This window comes from Protopterus annectens, chromosome 10.part0, assembly GCF_019279795.1.
Source record: "Protopterus annectens isolate FY-2018-M chromosome 10.part0, PAN1.0, whole genome shotgun sequence".
Taxonomy (NCBI): Eukaryota; Metazoa; Chordata; order Ceratodontiformes; family Protopteridae; genus Protopterus; species Protopterus annectens.
This window is the reverse complement of record NC_056744.1, coordinates 360686288-360706792: the sequence shown is the minus strand read 5'-3', so window position 1 is coordinate 360706792 and position 20505 is coordinate 360686288. Positions and strand designations below refer to the sequence as shown.

The 20505-nt window shown below is 44.4% G+C and overlaps 1 protein-coding gene across 3 annotated transcripts in view; it reads left to right on the top strand.

Annotated features, from left to right (window-relative positions):
* Positions 1 to 20505, top strand: part of SCYL3 (SCY1 like pseudokinase 3) — a 614991-nt gene that overhangs the window by 238507 nt on the left and 355979 nt on the right. For all 3 annotated transcript variants that reach the window (XM_044085269.1, XM_044085268.1, XM_044085267.1), the window contains exons 8-9: positions 16570 to 16709; positions 17554 to 17741. In XM_044085269.1, coding sequence (XP_043941204.1) covers positions 16570 to 16709; positions 17554 to 17741 — 328 coding nt within the window. The remainder of the gene's footprint in view (positions 1 to 16569; positions 16710 to 17553; positions 17742 to 20505) is intronic.

The following is a 20505-nucleotide window of genomic DNA, read 5'->3' as shown; positions in this document are numbered from 1 at the left end:
CTGACCCTAACGTCTGTCCCTATCGCGCACTTACCTTAACATGTCGGTGTTCTCAGAGTCGGGATTTTCAACTGTCGGTCTTCTCTGTTGTCGATCTTCTGGTGTCGGTTATCTCGTTGTCGTTCTTCTCATCTTTCAGCGTAATCAGGTAGACCCAATTTAGTAGAGTTCTGTACTGCATGACTGTGTTTTTGATAAAAACGTGGCCTTCTGAATTTAGTAGACATAACGAGTCCTTGTTAAGTTTAATTCTGTTAGCTGCCAAAAAAGCGATTGCTAGAAAATAGAAATCGGAGTTTAGACCAGCTGCATTTGAAGTACTGAATATTGTAAAACAGAGAAAAGAATTAGAAGAGGCATCTTTACAAAAATGAAGGGGCAAAGGGTAGTTTGTTTTTTTGAGTTCGTTCTGGGCTTATTTCAGGTAGGCATGGCTATTTCTATGCATTTATTGACATGACTGTACAGGATTTCTGTAAACAATTCCGCATAGATAGCTGTCTTCGCAGGGTTTGTCGGGCTTGAAACTTTGACAAGTTATGACTTAGTAGCAGAAAATTTGCCTTAGAAGAGTTCCTAAATGTTACGGGGCTAGCTACGGTCACAGAATTGATTTTTATTATGAAGAAGACAATTTTTATGGTCTGATCTTATCAGAGAGGATGGTATACTGGAGGGATACAATTTTCTCCCGTGTTTGAGTACCTGGTCAAGTATGTTTGCGCCCTTAGTGGCTATATTGACTATTTGGTCCAAGGTGTTTGTGTTTACAAAGTCAAGGAATCTCTGCGCCTGTAAGTTTAAGGTTGTGTAAGTATCCCAATTTATAGTGGGATAGTTGATGTTGGCCATGAATATGGTATTGGGTTGAATAGTGGAGGGCCTCCAGTAAGTCCAAGTAAGAGTTATGGGTTGCTTGGGTCATAGCAGGTGACCTGTTAGCTTGCAAGGTTATGATATGGGACTTTGAAGATGGAAATCTGGACATGGAGAAGCTCAAGCATGTCATCTTGTGTGAGTAGGCTTGAGATTAGTTTGTTGTTATAGATTGTAACACCTCCACCTTTGGTCTCTGCATGTGCACTAGCTGGCCTCAGTGTGTGGAATGCATTGTTGTCCGGCATTGCTGGGGTGCTGTTTGCGGATTTAAACCATGTCAAAGTAACTGCATAGGGGAGCCTCAGGTGAGTGGAGTTTCTTGTTTAGGCTCTTGGCGTTGAGCAGTAACACATTTAGATGTCCTTGGGGTCTTTTGGCTATGTCAGAATGTTTGTCAGTTTGGCATTGTCTAAAAAAGGCACTGTGGGGCAGAGCAATGTTTTAGCCAATATTTGAAAGCCTAAAGGGAACAGGTGCAGACCATCCTTGGCAAATCAGAGTGGTCTGTTGACCATATCCTCCCATGCAGAGAAATATTGTACCCCCTTGGAATGACACCAAAAACTAAGCCAATTATTGAAGTTGGTCATCTTTTTTTCTTATTGTGGCATCATCTTTGATGAAGGTAGAATGCTGCTTAATGCTTGTCGCTTGACACATACCAGCCTGGGAGACACAGTCCGAGAGCTCCATAATGTCTGTCTTCATTTAGTCCAGGGAACTGCATCTGAGGTCATGTACACCCATGTGGACTATTACTGAGTCATACTGGTACTTGTGGTCTAATGACTTCAGTGAGGGGGTGATTTGGCAGATCCTGGACCTGATAGATAACTAACTGTGATTTTCTCCTTGTTTAGCCTGGTGAGCTGGACATCTGTATGCCTCACAATGGAGTCTGCTATGATTAAAATATTGGGTACTCTTCAAATGTAAAGAATAAAACGCTAATACATTCCTTATAACAAGGTAATTAGTCCCAGCATTACATTCAGAAATTTTTATTATGTTGATGTATGGAACTAGATGGATAAAAAGGTTATGTTTTGAGAGTGTTTATATATTCAATGATAGCTAAGATGGAGATATAGTCTGCATTTAGGGGTTTTAAAGATAGAGATGAGAATATAAAAGGGAATTTTAATTTAAATGGGAAAGGAGAAAGATTGGATTGATGTTTGTTCAAAAATGGCGGTGAATTAGTTATTACTTAAAAAGTTAACAAATGGAATGTGAATTTAAAGGAGTTATAAATCGAATGTGTCCAGCTCACTTAAGTCACATTTTACTAATGATGTAAGATTTACTAATTATATTTTGTAACTCTTACTAGAGTCGTCTTCCTTGGTTATGTTCAGAGTGTAGTTAAATGCTGTAATAGCAGATGGTATGGCATGGCTTTCCCTAAATGTGTTGGGTTTTTAATACTGTGACAAAAATGGACCCCATACCTGAATCAGTGTACAATTTAAAATTCATGAAATTAGCATTGTTTCAGTCTTTGATGTTTACTGAGAGTGATCTCAGCACCAGCAATGTACCCATATGTGCTTCCTTCTGCAGTTCATATGTGGTTACATGTATTAGTAACATATTTAAGTTCATAGGTAAGTATTAGGCTAGTTGCCCTTTTAGGCCATTTTAAGCATAGCCAATTTCGCATTTTGTACTTGAATTAACCTATCCCATTTGGTTAGCGATTGCCTTTACCTATCCCATGGTCAGTAATTATGTATTATCCCTGATGAGAATAACTGGGATCATATCATAGATCATTTGAAGGGGTACTTGCATTAGATAAAGCATTTAGGAGGTGCCTCTGTCCATTAGTAGTACAGGGAACAGTCTTGGGGTAAGTTATCTGTGTCCCATCCATACGTCCAAGTTGCGCTTGAATATGGACATGGATGAACTTTGTTTTATGTGGATGGGGAGATTGTTCCATAGCAAGGGTTATCATCTGTGAGATATACCACTCCTTCCAAACCATTCTTTTGGAGTTACAGAAGAGGGTTAGATCCCTAGAGTGAGTATTTCTGATGCCATTTGACTTGATGTGCAGTAAATTCCATCAGTTACCGAAAAACAAAAGCTCCACTTGATCAACTAAGATTCAGACAGCTAAGGAATGACACCAAAAAATCCATAACCTTAGACAAAAAGAACTACTACTACCATCTACTGCAAAAACACCAAAACAAACCTCAGATGTTCTGGGCAGGAATAAACAAACTACTCCAGTCAGGCCAAACCGCCACTCCACTCCCCTCAGCTTCCCAACAGAAATCCCCAGTAGACATTGCTAATAACTTCAACAGCTTCTTCATAGTTCATAAGTAGATACTAGACTATCTGCCCTAGGACATTTATAAGCTTAGCCAGAACGTGTTGGCTTTCGCCTCCCTTTTAGACTAGATTCCTGAGCCACTGTCCAACAGGTCCATAGCAGTGATCCCAGGAGCAAATTTATGATTTCCCATCTACTCATCAAGATTCTTCTGGAAGAGAGTCAGCGAGGGGCTCTGCCTAACATGGACTGGGATTCTATTCCAGAGTGTGGGAAGCCTTTGGGATATGAATCTATCCCTCCAGCATGTCCTATTTATTGTTGTGCTAAGGTTTAAATCCCTGGAGCATGTAGCTCTAATGGATCTGGTTTTCTTGAGGTGGAGCATGTCCAACAATTCCGGGTTAGACATGGCCTTGTATGTCAGGCAGAGATCACCTCTGAGTAGGCGGTAAGCAACTTGAGTAGAGCTGGAGTTTCTTTAGTCGAGCTGCATAGGGCATCTGTTTGAGACCCACAATCCTCTTGGTGAGGTATTTTTGAGGTCTCTCCAGCTGTTGCAGGTGTCTGGTAAGGTACATCCCAAATGGGGCATTGTACTCAATTATGGGCCTGATGAGCGATGAGTAGAGGGGCACAATGACCTCTCTTGATCTAGATGTGAACCCTTGTGATTAGGTGGGCTATATAGAAGGTTTTTCTAACCACTTTGGCAATGTGATTGCCAAAGGAGAGGTTACTATCTACTTGGGTCCCCAGATCCCTAATTACTTCCATAATTAGTGGATTACCTCCTATATGGTAGTTTGTGGGCACTTTGTTTTTCCCAAAGGGGATGACTCTGCATTTTTTTGCATTTAGCTTGAGGCCATGGTTCTGACACCGGGTATCAGTCTCCGTAGGGCCATTCTGGAGGATGCCTGTGTCAGCCGGAGAGTCTATTATGGCTCCCAGTTTGCAATCATCTGCGAACTTGGTCAGTCACAGTCCTCCCGTGTTTGCCTGTACCTCAGAGAAGTATATACCGAACAAGAGGGGTCCCAGTACTGATCCCTGTGGGACGCCACTTGTAACTGGTTTAGAGTCGGACATGGCACCCGTGACTCTGACCATGTGAGTTCTATCCCTGAGCCAGTTTGCAACCCATCTTGTGACATATGGGTTGATATTTAAGCTGGTAAGCTTATTTATGATACCAGAGTGGGGTAATGTGTCAAAGGCCTTTGCGAGGTGTAGGTAGGCTGTGTGGACTACCTTTCCCTCATCTAAGGCTTTGGTAACTGTTTCAAAGAAGTCAACTAGGTTTAAGAGGCAAGATCTGCCCTTAACAAAGCCAAATTGGGTGGGGTCCAGTGTTTGGAGGTTCCCACTGTCGTTGTTTATGAGATCCATGATGATGCGCTCCATAGCCTTGCAGACCAGGCTAGTCAGGCTTATAGGGCGATAGTTCCCAGGATCCGTTGTGACGCCACCTTTGTGGAGCGGGATCACTGTTGCTGTACGCCATTCTTTGGGTACATAACCTGTGGTAAGGCTGAGTTGGAACAGTGAATTCATGTGAGGGTTTAGTTAATTTTGGAGCTCGTGTAAGACGCAGCCCGGGATACCATCCAGTCCCATTGATGCTGTGTTTTTTACTTTGGAGAGGACTGCTTTCACCTTTGTGTCTGTGATGTCTGGGGGACTGCATTCTTCTGGGATAGGCACAGGCCCTTTTTGGGGGGGGGGGTGAAGTTTGCACTGAACCTATCCGCCAGGATGTTGGCAACGTCTGTGGGTTCAGTGCATTTTGTACCATTTTGCACCAGCTCAGAGCAGATCTGAGAGCTGCCACCCAGATTCTTGACATAGCTAAAGAATGCCTTGTGATTATTTTTCTTTTGAAGCTGGCATTTGATGATTTTATGAGGGATCAAAGTTTCTTGCTAGTACTGATCAAGGATGCCTTCCCTTTTTGGGATTTTGCCTTGTCATGTAATAGTTTCCTCCTTCTGTTGTATAGCTTAATTATGGCCGAGGTCCACCAGACTGGTCTCCTGTTTTTGGAGGAGTGAGTCTTTGTTTTACTTGGGATGGCACAATCCATGCATTCCTGTAAGGTGCTCATAGAGTGCAGTTTTAAAGGATTCTGTGGTTTGGGTAGCATTTTCCATTTGCCCGGGGGCTTTGAAACTTTCCACCTTGGTCTTGAGAAGTGTGAAGTTTGCTTTTGAGAACTTTTTCACAGTGGTTTCCTTGGCTGGGGGTGGGGTCGGGATGTGGATGTCCATTGTGATAAGTTTATGGTCTGATCTTACCAATGAGGGATTTACCTCTGGTGTGGAACATTGAGCCCCCATGTTGGTGATGACCAAGTCCAATATGTCGTCACCTCTTGTGGGAGTGATGACCAATTGTTCCATGGCATTTGAGTTTATAAACTCCAGGAACCGTTGGGCAAAGAAGTTGGGACTTGAGTAGTTTTTCCAGTCAATGTTTGGGTAGTTGAAATCCCCCAATATCATGGTGTTTGGTGAGACCTTCATATTCTCCAATATTCTCAGGAATGCCGAGTGGGGATCCTGAGACAAGGTGGGTGATCTGTAGCAGGCTATGAATTGAAAAGCAGTTTTACCTACTGTTAGTTGCACAGGGATGGTCTCCGCTGCCTCGTGCAGTGCCACTAACCTGGAGGTGTGGTTATCCTTTATGAAAATGGATACTCCCCCACCTTTAGTATTCCGGACTGTGTTCTGGGGCCAAAAGGAATGGTATGAGTTGAATCCTGGTAGTGCTGGGGTGCTCTCTGGAGCCTCGAACCAGGTTTCTGTTACTGCACAGATATTGATTTTCTCCATACTGAGGAGTGCCTCGAGTGCGTGCATCTTGAGGTTTAGACTTCTAGCGTTGAGTAGCATTACCCTTAGTTTTTTGTTTCTGGTTTTGTCTATGGAGGTGGGTTTGTCTTTTGAGCCTTGCCTAAAAAAGGCACTAATGGGGTGGCAAGAGCCTTAGCCAGTATTCGAAAGCCTAAGGGTGACAGGTGCAAGCCGTCCCTGGCGAAGCAACGTGGCTTGTCGAGTATGTCATCCCAGGCTGACAGACACTGGATCCCCTTTGAATGACACCAATAGCTTAGCCAATTGTTAAAATTGATCATTTTGTCTTTGTACTGCGGCATCATTCTTGGTGAGGGCGATATGCTACTCAGGGTCAGGGTCATACTGGCCTGGGCTACATGATCAGAGAGCTCCTCTATGTCTCTTTTCATGTAGTCCAGGGAGGTACGTCTCAGGTCATTCACAATAACATGGTCAATGACAGAGTCATATTTGTACCTGCTGTGGAGTGACCTGAGTGCCTGTGTTATGTGGTGGATCCTGGCTCCCGACACGCAGCTTACAGAGACCTTCTCCTTATTCAATCTGGTGAGTGGGACGTCAGTGTGCCTGACAATAGAGTCTCCAATTACTAGTGTATTAGGTGTGTTATTTAGCCTTGGGGGCTGCGACTGTGTGGCACACTGACTTTGTGAAGTATGTGATACGTGAAAGTTGTTGTGGGGTAGCAGTTGCTTGGATGGCTGCTTTGGAGGTCTCTGCTGCTTTGGCAGATTTTTATTTAGAGCCTCCGAGTATGTTTTTGTGAGTTTATGTGTCTTGTTTGCTGGTGCGTTTGGTCTATGTGAGACTGGTTGTGTGGTGCGAGTGGTTTCCTTCTCCTCCTGACTGACTGTGCCAGTCTTGGGTTGAGAGAGCTCGGCCTCCAGTTTGGCTGTATAGTTGCATCTCTCACAAATATTTGAGTTTGTTGGAAGAAGGAGGGGGTTGTCTGTGTACATAAGACAATTGTAACATTGCCTCAAGATTCCCAGATTTACCAGCTGGACTGGAGAGTATACCTGAAACTGCACTTTGGACATGCCTGGATAGTTTAAAGAACTGGTTTATTGATTGTCCGGAATGGACGAATAGGGAACCTTGTACTTCTGGATAGTATAAGGGAGTGTAGTGCTAAAGTTTGTTAGTGCTTACTGAGAAATTTGAGCAAGTGCTGGGCTGTAGAAAGAAGGTTGAGTGCTTACTTTGAGAGTTTGACTAGTTCTAAGGGAATATTTGAAGAGCAGACTTTGTGGAGCCGGGAAATGTTAAAAACTGCTTAAACGGCGCTGCCGACGTGCGATGCGCAAAACCGCACTAAAGCGGGTTTTAAGGCAGGGAGTTTGAAAGAGCTAGGAAATGGCCCAAAACGGCCAATAAGCTACTAGTTACTGGGCTGAGACCACTCCTCCAGGGACAGACAGGCTGCTGTCCAGTTTCTAGCCAGCCAACTCTCTCCCAATGGCTCTAATTCTAATGCAGCCACACCCAGTACCCAAACATACTTTACCTTCCAAGCTGTTCCTACTCAACTTATTCATGCCCTACTTAAAAAACTAAGACCCACCACCCTGGCTGCCGACCTCCTCCCAGCAGACTGTCTGCAAAAGGCTGCTGACACAATGGCATACCCCATCTCAATCTTGATCAACAGCTATATCTGAAGCTACTGTACCCACTATATGGAAAATCTCCCATGTCATACCTCTCCATAAAGGAGGCAGTTCCACTGAACTGTCAAACTTTAGACCCATAGCTATTCTGCCACCTCTAGCTAAAATTATGGAGAAGTGTGTACACATACTGCTCATGCACTACCTCTCACAGAACAAGCTGTTGTCCAACTTTCAGCATGGCTTTAAGCCACACCACAGTACTACTTCTGCCCTCCTGTCTTTCTCTAACGTCATTAACCCCAACCGCAATAATAACAAACTGTCCTCAGCACTATTTCTAGATCTGTCCAAGGCTTTTGACATGGTTGACCACAAAATGCTTATAAATACCTTGAAGGCCTTCTCCTTAAAAAAGCATGCACTCCAGTGGTTCCAATCCTACCTGCAGGGCAGGCAACAGGCAGTCCTATGGCAGGACAAGCTATCATCTCACCTACCCATCACATTAGGAGTCCCCCAGGGCTTGATACTAGGACCCCTTCTTCTCTCCATCTTTATCAACAACCTTCATTCAGTCATCCCAGGTGCTACCTGCATTCAATATACAGATGACTCCACTTTGATTTGTTCTGACACCTCACCAGCTAATTTATTCACATTAGTCCGCGGTGGTACAGCGGTAGCATTGTTTCCTCATAGCAAGAGGTTCTCCTGTTCAATTCTCGGCTGGAGTGCCTTCTGTGTGGAGCCTGCATGCCCTCCCCAAGGTCAAGTGGCCTCCAAAAGACATGCGTGAATGGGCGTGCCTTTGCTGAAGGTTGGGCGTCAGGCTGGCAACTCAGCACCATAAAAATCTACTGCCAATCATTAGTGGACTGGAGTTCTGCTGTGGCGACCCCTAACCGGGAAAAGCCGAAAAGACAAACAACGACCTTCATTACAGTGGAAAATGGCTCTCCAATCAACATCCAGTCCTAAACCCCAACAAAACTAAGCTGCTCCTCTTCTCCCCCACACGCAGGACCCCCCTGCCATCCTTCAGCATAACCGCTAACAATGGCACTATCTTCTCCACAGAAGCCCAAACTAAACTACTGGGTGTCATAGTTGATAACCTGAAGTTTGATGTGCATATCAATCAAACTATCAAAACCATTAATAAAAAACTTGGCCCTCTTTTTACAGAATCAAACCATCTGAAGTAGTTAACTTCATTTTATCTGTAACCTGTGGGTATTCGGATCCAAGCCGGCAACTTTTTTTCTAGCATCTGCTCCAAGCTCCGAGCTCCTCCCCCTACCCATAATGCACTACCATCTCCTACATTCCCTTGGATCTCATTTGCCACGCCATAGTGAGCATCGTTGTCTCCTTCGCTCTGAGCTCAGGGATAGTAAGTTTAAAAAGTCTTTGCCTTTAGTGTGTCTGTGTTAGTTGTTTTCCTTCCTCCCCCACTAGTATATCGCTTGTCGTCAGTTAGTTTAAAAAAAAAAAGTAGTTTTTGTTATAAAACTCTGTAGAATAGTTGTTAGGCCTGCCCTTCCCCTACATGTTTTTGTGTGTGGTGATCTTTGTAGGGAGTGGTGTTTGGTGCAGGACCATAGCTGATCAGCCAAAATCAGTGTTTAAAAAATGCACAGAGTGTGGCCATAAGCTCTCACCTGCTGATGGTCACACTCTGGGTGTAATTTGTTTGGGAATGTCCCATTTGTCGACTCAATGTGCAATCTGCACTGGGTTCAACCCTAGGGCCCTCAGGGATCGGAAGGCCAAATTGGTACCCAAAGACCTGCTCCCTGCATCTATGCTGGATTCTGCCACGGCCTCAGTACCCATTACTCCCACCCAACCTTCCACCCAGACAGGGACTCAAACTCCCGTTTCTTCTGGTGCTGGGTCAGACAAGGAAAAAGCTACAGTGAGTGTAGCAGGCAAGGAGGACAGGGACAAGAAAAGGGATAGACCTCACAAGAGATCCCCGGACAGAGAACTCTTCCTTAGTCCCTCTACTAAGCCCATGAGGCAAGTTTCTCCACGGCTCTGGTCTCCTTATTTTTCACCAGAGCCGCTGGAACCTTCGGATCCGAGGCCTTCCGTGCCTTTACAGCGCAGACCAACCAGATCCGAGTCGGTGGCTTCTTCACAATCTGCTCGGAGCTTATCAGACTTAGACATAGACAGGATGATGCGGAGATTCATTCAGACCCAAATACAGATGGGAGTCTTGCCAGGCCCCTCTCCCTCCGGAGGGGGGAACCACCATGCCTTTTTTCCTCCCCATCTCTCCTTCCCCGATCCGTACATCGGCTTCGGGGTTCTTGGATCAGAGATATTTTGGAGCTGGTAGCTCGGCGCAGACGGTTCCCCCAACCTCTACTCCGGCTGTTACCTTGAGCTCCTCGGATCCGACTAGTTCGGAGCCAAGTGACTCTCGGAGCCGTGGACAGGGAGTCGGACCTGAGGGAATGGATTTTTTGGCTTCACCTCTTTCAGATCCGACCCGTTTCCTCAGACCTCAGGTTACCCTTGCTTCGGCTGAAGTTCCTGCTTCTGTTCCGGAGAGGGCTTCCTCCTTGCTGGGTGCCAAGGAGGTACGCTCTCCTTTGGCCTTCGAAGTGGTGGAGAGGGTTCTCTCAGAGGGATTGAGATCCCAGCCCGTCCCCTCGGATTCCACCCAGACCCCTCTGGATTTGGCGATGACTCCCTTCATCCTGTCTTGAGGACAGCCCGTGCCAGAGGAGCCCCAGGTTATTCCCCCTGAGGAACCCCATGCTGCTCACAAGTCCTCTTCAGAGAGTCCCACTGAAGAGGGCCACCGTAAGCGCAAGTGCAAAAGGAGGCACTTGGACTCCCCTGAGTCCCTCACTATGGACACTGATTTAGAGGAAGGAGAAGGTTCCCCCAAGTCACCTCCCTATGTCATCTATTTCAGAAACATCATGGAAATCCTCCGCCAGAGGGGAGGTTGGTCATCCCCAGAACCTTCTGTGGATGAGTCAGTGTTCCTGGAGGCCTTTGGCATGGGCCCATCTACTTCCTGGGTGTCTCCGCCAGCGGACCCCTTGGTGGACCTTGTCACCATGCGGGCATGAAAGGAGCCTGACACCGTAGAGCCCATCCCCATATGCCCCGACAAGATTTTATCCCCTCCTACTGACAAGACAACCTTGGTCAAAAGGAGCCCCAGTTGATGCTATGTTGGTCACAGTGGCCACCAAGAAGGAACTAGCACAGGAGAGTTCCTCAGTCCACCCTCCAGACAAGGAATCCAGGTCAGTAGATAGGTTTGGGAAGCGCGTTTATTCCTCAGCGATCTTTTCAATCCGTGTGCTGAACTGTTTGGCACATGTGATCTGGCTTCAGCGAGACCTTGTATTGGAATTCGCTGAGTCGCCCCCAGAGTCATTATCGCCGCAGGACAAACAGCTGTTCACTGCAAAAATGTCGACTCTGAAGTCAGTATCGAACATGTCTACGCAGCTCATTTCCCATGCCATGGAAGAAGCAGCTAGGGCGGCCGGGACAGGCATAACGCCTGGCTCAGGTTGTGTCAGTTCATGGACCCTTTCAAGGTGTCATTTATTAATGCTCCCTACGATGGTTCTTCCCTTTTCGGGAAGACAGTACGTGACACACTTGTCCAGAGCGAAAAAGACAGGAAGACTTTGTCTGCCATCGGGATCCGCTTCTCTAACTCTCAGTGCGGTCCTTCTCTAGGAATCAAAGAGGGCAAAAGAAGATGTGGTTCAGAAAATCTCAGTTTTCCCTGGATTCTCAGGACAACTGTTCCCCCAGAGGCAGAGGGGGACAGGATTGATGCCGACCCAGAGGTAGAGGGGTCCTTACACCCAGCGGCATGGGAGTCCATAACAACAGATCGCTGGGTGTTACAGATTATATCCAGAGGTTACACTATCCCATTTGTTGCCCCTCCAAATGTTCCAAAACACTTCCTGGATGTTCCACCTGCTCACAGGGATGCCGCAGCTCTAGAGGTTTCAAAGCTGCTTCTCAAACAAGCCATCGAACAGGTCCCCCCAGACCAGTCCGGATCAGGCATTTACTCAAGGTTCTTTTTAGTGCCAAAAAAGATGGGGGACCTCAGGCCCATTCTAGACCTGTCAACTCTGAACCTGTCTGTCGCCAAACAGAAGTTCCGGATGGTCACCCTACAGTCCATTCTACGTTATCTCCGAGAGTGCGACTGGATGTGCTTGTTAGACCTCCAGGATGTTTACTACCACATCAAGATCCACAGAAGCTCCAGGTGGTTTCTGCGCTTCCGGCTGGGAGCCAGTCACTTTCAGTTAAGAGCCCTACCCTTCGGTCTCACCACAGCCCCCAGGGTGTTCACCAAGGTAATGGCAGTTGTAGCAGCTCAGCTGAGGCTTCAGGGTATTCAGGTATTTCCTTACCTGGATGACTGGCTCTTCACTGCACCCAACAAGAGTCTTCATTGTCTGGCCCGAGACTACTTTATTCGGTTGGCAGATCTATTGGGGATTACAGTCAGTGTTCAAAAATCCCAGTTGTAACCAGTACAAGTTTTAGACTTCATCGGGGCATGGCTAGACACTTTGCAGAGGAAAGTATTTTTAACTCCAGACAGGATCTTACACCTCAGGTGCCACATAGCTCAAATAGCGAACTTCAAGTCTTCAAAGGCGAGCGAGGTTCTCTGGGCACTGGGCTCCATGGCTGCCTCTATATCGATTCTCCCTTGTGCACGCCTTTATATGCGGATTCTTCAATGGACTCTGGCTGTTCAATGGTCTTGGCTAGACCTGCCCATGGAATTTCCGATCAGGATGAGTCACGTCTGCAGGACATCCCTTCTTTGGAGGTTAAATTCACTGAAGATTATAGAAGGACGCCCCTTCGTGTCATCTCCAGTCCAAGCCACAGTGACCACGGACGTCTCCCAACTCGGGTGGGGGGGAGGGCACTGTTCGGGAAGGGCAGTCCAAGGCACGTGGTCCCAGAAAGAGACCAAGTTGCATATAAATGTTCTAGAGATGAGAGCAGTGCTTTTAGCGTTGGAAGCCTTTCACACTGTCCTCCCTCTCGGATTGATTGCAGTTCAGTCAGACAACATGTTAGTTGTCTGCTATATCAACAAGCAGGGGGGAACCAGATCCTACCCCCTGTGTCGCGAGGCCATGAGAGTGTGGGAGTGGGCGATTTCCACCAGTTGGTTTCTGATAGCAATGCACATCCCAGGGCGCTCCAACATTTTAGCGGACAGATTGAATTGGGCTATTCTGATGCCGTAAGAGTGGTCTCTGAAACGATCAGTAGCGGAGGAGATATTCCTTGCATGGGGTCAGCCTTACTGCGATCTCTTTGTATCTCCTTCCAACGTGAATTACAGCTAGTTCTTCGTTCTTATTCCTTCACCAGGGGATGCCCCCAGAGACGCTCTAGTCCATGCTTGCCCCCCCTGGGCTTCTGTATACTTACCCACCATTGCCACTCATTCCGAAGTTTCTTCAGAAAGCTTGCCGACCGCTGTGCAGAGTTATCCTCATTGTCCCGTTCTGGCCTCGCCAGGTTTGGTTCCCATTCCTTTGGTCTCATCTCTTAGCTCCTCCGTGGGTTCTGGATCCCTGCCCAGATTTAATCTCCCATCCTTTGGGTGTTCGCCCGTCCGACCTGGGCAGCCTCAAGCTGACAGCTTGATTGCTCCAGTTTCGTTGATTGCCAGGACTCCCGGTCTTTCATCCACTGTAAAATATATACTGGTGGCTTCTCTTAAAGATTCCACTAGGAAACTTTATTGCAGTAAATGGAACTGGTTTTCCATTTGGGCCTCACAGAGAAGTCTAGATCCCTTTACAGCCCCTGTTCCAACGGTGTTGGATTTCTTGTCTGGTATTTTCCAGCAAGGAACTAGCTCCTCCACAGTGAAAGTACAATTGGCAGCCATTTCTAATTTTCATGTTGGTGAAGACAACATCGCCTTAGCCTTTTCTAGGCTGTGTAAGGCTTTTCTTAAAGGCACTTTTCTTTTGCGCCCTCCTGTCAAGGATTCATTGCCCCCTTGAGACCTTACCTTTGTCCTACAGACATTGGTGGCTCCCCCATTCGAACCTGCAGCATCGGTGGATTTAAAATTTTTATCCTTGAAGACAGCTTTCCTAGTCGCCATTACATCTGCTAGGAGGGTTTCTGAGCTTCAAGCTCTGTCTGTCATGACTCCTTATTTGGTCTTCCATAAGGATAGCGTCTCTCTCCGTACTAATCCTTCTTTCTTACTTAAAGTGGCATCTGAAGCAAAAATAAACCAGTCCATTAATCTGCCTGTTTTCTTTCCTAATTTCCAAAACAAGGGTGAATACAAACTTCATTTGTTAGATGTTCATAGACATCTTCGCTTCTATCTTCATAGAACAAAATCATTCCGCAAGTCTGACCAGTTGTTCGTTTCCTTTTCCAAATCCTTTTTGGGAAAAGCTATTTTTAAGGTTTCTTTGGCTAGATGGATCACTCTTTGCATTTCGCATGTCTACAAAGCAAAATGTTTAACTCCTCCTGGTATTGTTAAAGCTCACTCTACCAGGTCCATGGCGACTTCTGCTGCCTTTTGGTCTAGGGTTCCTTTGGACGACATTTGTGCAGCAGCAACTAGGGCCAATTCACATACCTTCATTTCCCATTATAAATTAGAACTGATTTCTAGAGGTAGAGCATCATTTGGCTCTGCGGTGCTCAGGAATATCCTTCCATAAGGGCCTCCCAGGATTGGAGTAGCTGGGGACTCTGTCCCACAGGAGGTAGATAAAATGAAGTTAACTACTTCAGATAAAGAAGTTATGTACTCACCATAACATTCCATATGAGTAGTTATACTTCATTTTTCTGCAACCTTCCCTCCCTCCGTCCCCTGGACCTTGTCATGTCCATATACAGGTTTGGCTCATTGGGCTGAGTTGCTAATGTATTTAGTTGTAGCAAACTCGATCTGAGGGAAGGTAGGAAATGGTAGTGTTTTATGGGTAGGGGGAGGAGCTCGGAGCTTGGAGCAGATGCTAGAAAAAAAGTTGCCGGCTCGGATCCAATATGGATCCGAATACCCACAGGTTGCAGAAAAATGAAGTATAACTACTCAGATGGAACGTTATGGTGAGTACATAACTTCTTTTTTCCTTACCCCACTTGCTAGAATTGCAATTGCCCGTTCCCATCTACTATCAATTCTTCTCTACGCCTCACCTCTATTCTGCAACTTAAACAAAACAGATCTTAATAAACTATCATCCTGCTATAACCACATTGCCAGATTTGCTACTGGAGCAGCCTACCGGACACACCACTGTCACAACCTAAATCGCCTAAGATGGCTTGAACTGCCTAGCCTACTGCAGGTCAACCAGCTAATAGTGGCACATAAAGTCCTTTACCAACCAGAAAATACACCTGCACTAAAAATTATTATCAGCCCCTACACCAGCACCCGGCCACTGCGATCATCCACTAGACTCCTAATTCAAACATACAAATCCAACTACTCAGCTGGGGACTTTGTTTGCCAACTCTATTGGAAAAACATGGAACAGACTCCCAGCTGACATGACCCTAGAACCCTCACTAACTCAATTCAAAAATAAACACAAGGAATACTTCAAAACTCATTGGTTATGTCCTTGTACTAACCCCGACTAGTGACGTCTCTATTACTTAGGTGCCATGCCTTCAACTACCTCTAACTTTTTTCTACCACACCATTTCAGGAAGGGTCAGTTGTATAACTGCTGCTCAGTGTGTCTTAAACCTGAATGTAATGTTATGTATATATAGCTCTGAAAATAATGTTATGTTTTGTAAAGTGTTTTATAATAAGTTAGTACTATATGTGCTAAATGCTGGCATTGCTTATGACTGTAATCTGCTTGAAACTAGCATTTATCATTATCCTGGAGATTTTCCCCGGGCCTCTGCTGAAAATGGACATATATCCAGTCAGTCTATCCTGGTCAACAAATGTAAAATAAATAAATAAATAAATAAGAATGCCTTGAATTCCAGTCGCATGTCATCTCTTAGCAGTCTGTAGGATACCGAGTATAGTGACAGAGCTTTGATTTGGTCCATGTAGGACATGTTGGTTAGGTCTTGTATCCTTTTAGTAAGGTATTTCTGTGCACGTTCCTGCTGCTGCATATGTCTGGACAGATACATACCAAACGGAGCCTAATGAGGGTTGAGTAAAGGTGGACAATGACATCCCTAGATCAAGACACAAATCCTTTGTATGTAAGCCATGCAACATAAAAGGACTTTCTTACAACAATGGACATGTCAGTCAAACGTAAGGTCACTGTCCATGTATGTTCCCATAGATGACTTCCCAAAGGATATAGTAATGCATTTTTTGGCATTGAGTTTGTCCATGGATTTGGCGCTGGTTATTTTTGTGGGACAAACCTTCCTGCAGGATGGATAAGTCATTTGAGGATTCCGTGACTGCTCCTAGCATATAGTCATCTGCAAACTTAGTATTGGCTTTTACTTCAGAAAAGTAAATGCCAAACAGGAGAGGTCCCTGCATAGAACCCCGGGGGACTCTACTCATATTTGTCCAAAGGCTCTTGTTGATCCAGTGACATTGACACCAGCATGATATGCTTGAGGGTCTTGGGTTTGAGTACTAAACAAGAACTAATGTAATCCTTTCACTTTCATGATTTTTACAGTGCCTAAACAGAGGGCTTTATCTGTAGCTGTGTGACTGTGCTTGTAATTTGACATAAAATCATAATTCAACAGGTGATTCTACATGAGTAAACTGACTTAAATCTAGATCGAAAAAAAAAACATTACTTTTCCTTAAACTTAAAGCTGCTATTATGTGTTTCAAGTGCAAGTAACATATATTCCTAGGATGGTTTCAGATAGTGAATAACTTTTTTTTCTTTTCTTGTAAATGCAGGTTTCTCCTGGACAGAGTTCAATCCATTCCAGAGGAGCTGTTGGTTTCCCGATTGGTTCCACAGTTGCTTAATCCGCTTGTACTTGCTGAACCAGTTGCTGTTACAAGCTTCCTTCCTCATCTGCTCAGGCCAAAGAAAGGTTATTCTTCATTATTTCATTTTCTGTTTACCATTCCTTAGCACTGCTTTTACTTTAGAGAGAACATCATTGCTGTTAGTTGTGCAAAGAGATTTGAGAATTGCATGAAAGGAGGCAGAGTGTGAGGTTAAGCACAGGAAAGTTTAAACATCTGAAAGGCTGCATAAGTATTAGGCTGTAAGACAGGAGTGAAATACAGTGTGAAGGGTGGCCAAAGGAAAAATATACAACTTTTCGTCAGCTTCTGCTTCAGTGATGTACATATAAATGACGTTGAGTATCCTATGGGATAGGCAGTTGTCCTGAAATAGAACAAATCCATATAACTTCCACTTTATGACTATAAACTCTTCTAGAATAGTACATAAGGAATAAACAAATAAGTTCCCTCAAATACAAATCTGACTAATTCTGTAGTAATGCCTATGTGTTCCATTTGGGTTTTTTTGATCAGAGCAGTTTTATTACAGAGAGACATGAATATGCTGTGGATTGTTTCATGAAAAGGGAGTGGGTTGGCTACATCTGAACCACCTGATAAACAGAACTTTCAGTACCATGGGGCAGATGAAATGAAGATGAGACATTTGTCACGTTAATACTCCATATTTCTGATTTTATACCTTTACTGAAGGTTTCAATAGTTACACAAAATTATTATTTTTTTAATGTGGAGGGAGGCCACAGACTTCTTGCAGAACAGTAACATGAGGTATGTGGGCATTCAAGCAGCAGAGATAAAATACACTAATTACAGGATACCGAGGTTACAAAGTTCATTAAGAGTACAATATGCATGCCAGAAATCCTTCATTTACTAATGTGTTACTACATTTTCACACAGGTAATACAGTGGAGACGTCATCAGGCTGCCTTCTGTCCCAGGATCTCTTCCAAGAGCATGTTTTGCCTCTTCTGGTAAAGCTGTTCCAGGTTCACGAGGAGCATGTTCGAATGGTGCTGCTGACACACATTCATGCTTATGCCGATCTTTTCTCTCCGGAGGAGCTGAAGACCAAGATCCTTCCTCAGGTTGAAAAATTGGTTAATTCTCATTTGTTCTCTCTAGAAAATCGTTCGTGAATGGAGAATTTATAACAGTTCTGTAGGGTTTTTCCCAAATAGGTCAGCACACACAAAATGCTGCTGTTTGTTCTGTGCCTTAAAGAGCAGCGATGTGGAATTTTTAACTATTTTAATCCTTGCACTGATAATGTTAGCATTACATGGTATCTCTGATTTATCTTTAGTGACCAGTTTGAGCATTATGTAATTGTTTGCAGATCTTTCATTCATTCTGTTGACATTTTGAATACTTAGCAGTTAACCTAAGCAATTCCTGTGTACTTACGGAACCCAAAACAACATGAGAAGCTGTGGTTGAGGCTTCTGATTGGATGATTATTTTGTAGTCATGAGCCCACATTACCTGTTGTGCAACTTATGATACCTTATAACATCAAAAGTAACACAAGAAATGTGGGCGAATATTCCTAAGCTTAGTCTTTCAGGTGCTGAGCATTCAAAATTCCTACAGAAGAATTAAAAAATTTGCAACAGTCATACTGCCAGAGAAAATTATTTCTGAAGTCTGTGAAAATGAGCTCATGAAGTGCATTTAAATGGGATTTTGGCAATGTAAAAATACAGTTCAGATAGATAGATATTGTTAGGAAAAGTAGTTTTGCCTTTAACTAAGGGCCACTAAACCTAGTAAGCATTGAAGTAATGTTTCTATCTCATTTTCTCCAGTACAGCTCTTTTGAGTGTGTACCTTTAACTCCCAGTGGGTGTGGCTTGAGCCTTTAAAACATAAGTTATCACTTTACAGTTCTAGCAAAATACTCATTGAGATAGGTCTAATATCAATGCAGTTATGTTTGCCATCACATTTGCTTCAAGACAAAATGTCCTGGTACCTTATATGTAACATGGTTTTGGAATTATTAATGCAGATATGAACAACCAATATTTAATGCCTAGAGAGAGCAGTAGGAGGTAACGGCAGAAACGCCTGAAGGCGCACTCGGCTGTAATGAGTACTACAGAAAACAAAACCGAGCATGTGTCCATGCAGCTCAGAGCAGACTAAGTAAAACACAAACACGCCCATGTAGTGTGGTAGGAGACTAAAAGAATGAAAACTGCTTCTTTCCAATGACCAAATGCTTCCTCCTAATACTTTCTCTAAGTTGAACGGCCAGGCACGCCAAAATACAAGCAAATGCAAAACTATAGGTTTGGCACTTGGCTTAGAAAATAGTAATAAATAATAAAAACCTGGTTTAGCGCTTTCATCCCTGAATGCATTGACAAGACTTCTTCAGCAACTGAGATTTTGGTCGTATGACCATTGAAACCACCTGTAAAATACAGTGCATTTAAATAAATAGTTAAGAACATCTGCTTAACCTGTTTCAGTGCAAGGTGCAATAATAATTGCAACTAGTTAAAAAGTACTTGATATACAATACGAATGAATACATATACAAAATTGCATAAAAATAAAGGAAAACATTAATAAACAGCTGTGCAGTCTAAAGCTTCAAAAATCTTAACTTAAGGGCAGGAGTAATAGAAAATAAATTTATTAATGCAAGGATAGACTGATGCATTCAATTTAATTTGTCAGAACAACTCTTGTTCTAAAAGTAGTTCCCAAGGACCCCCACATTCATTCTTAGGTTCATAGGTAGGTACTAGGCTATCAGCCCTGGGGCCTATATAATCCTAGCCAAAAAAGTTCCCTGGCTTTTGCCACCCAAGAAAATTATTTTCCTGTGCCCCTGTCGAGCAGTGCCGCAGAATTGATCCCCGGGGTGAATTTTCAATTTCTCATCCAGTCGTCAAGATTTTTCTTAAAGAGGGTCAATGAGGAGCTTTACTTGACATGAATGGGTAGTTTGTTCCAGAGTATGGGAAGTCTCTGGGACAAGACTCTATCCCTCCAGAATGTTCTGTTTATTGTGGTGACAAGGTTTAGGTCCCTGGAGGGTGTGGTATGGAGGGATTGGGATTTCTTCAAGTGTAGCATGTCCAACAGGCCTGGGTTTGACATAGCATTGTATGTTAGGCAGAGATCACCTCTGAGTAGGCGATATGCGATGGAGTAGAGCTGGAGTTTTTTGAGATGGTCTGCATATGGCATCTGTTTGAAGCCGATAATCCTCTTAGTGAGGTATTTCTGTGGCCTTTCCAATAGTTGTAGGTGTCTTGTGAGATACATGCCAAATGGGGCATTGTACTCTATAATGGGTCTGATGAGGGATGAGCAGAGAGAAACAATGACCTCCCTTTTTCTAGAGGAGAACCCTTTTGTGATTAGGTGTGCCATGTACAAGGATTTCCTGACTACTGTGGCGATGTGGTTATCAAAGAAAGACTACTGTCCACTTGTGTCCCGAGGTCTCTTATCACACTTTTAGTGTTTAGTGAGCTACCGCCTATGTGGTAGTTCATGGGTACCATGTTTTTCCTAAAGGGGATGACAGTGCACTTCCTGGCATTGAGCTTGAGGCCATGACTTTGACACCAAGTATCTGTTTCTGTGAGGCCCTTTTGTAGAATGTCTACATCATTAGGTGATTCTGTTATGGCTCCCAATTTGCAGTCATTTGCGAACTTTGTTAGCCAAAGACCTTCTGTGTTGGCCTGCACTTCAGAGAAGTAAATGCCGAACAGGAGAGGACACAGGACCGAACCCTGTGGTACTCCACTCGTCACTGGTCTGAAGTCGGACTTGGAGTCGGCTACTTTTACTGTGTGGGTTCTGTCAGTGAGCCAGTTAGCCACCCAT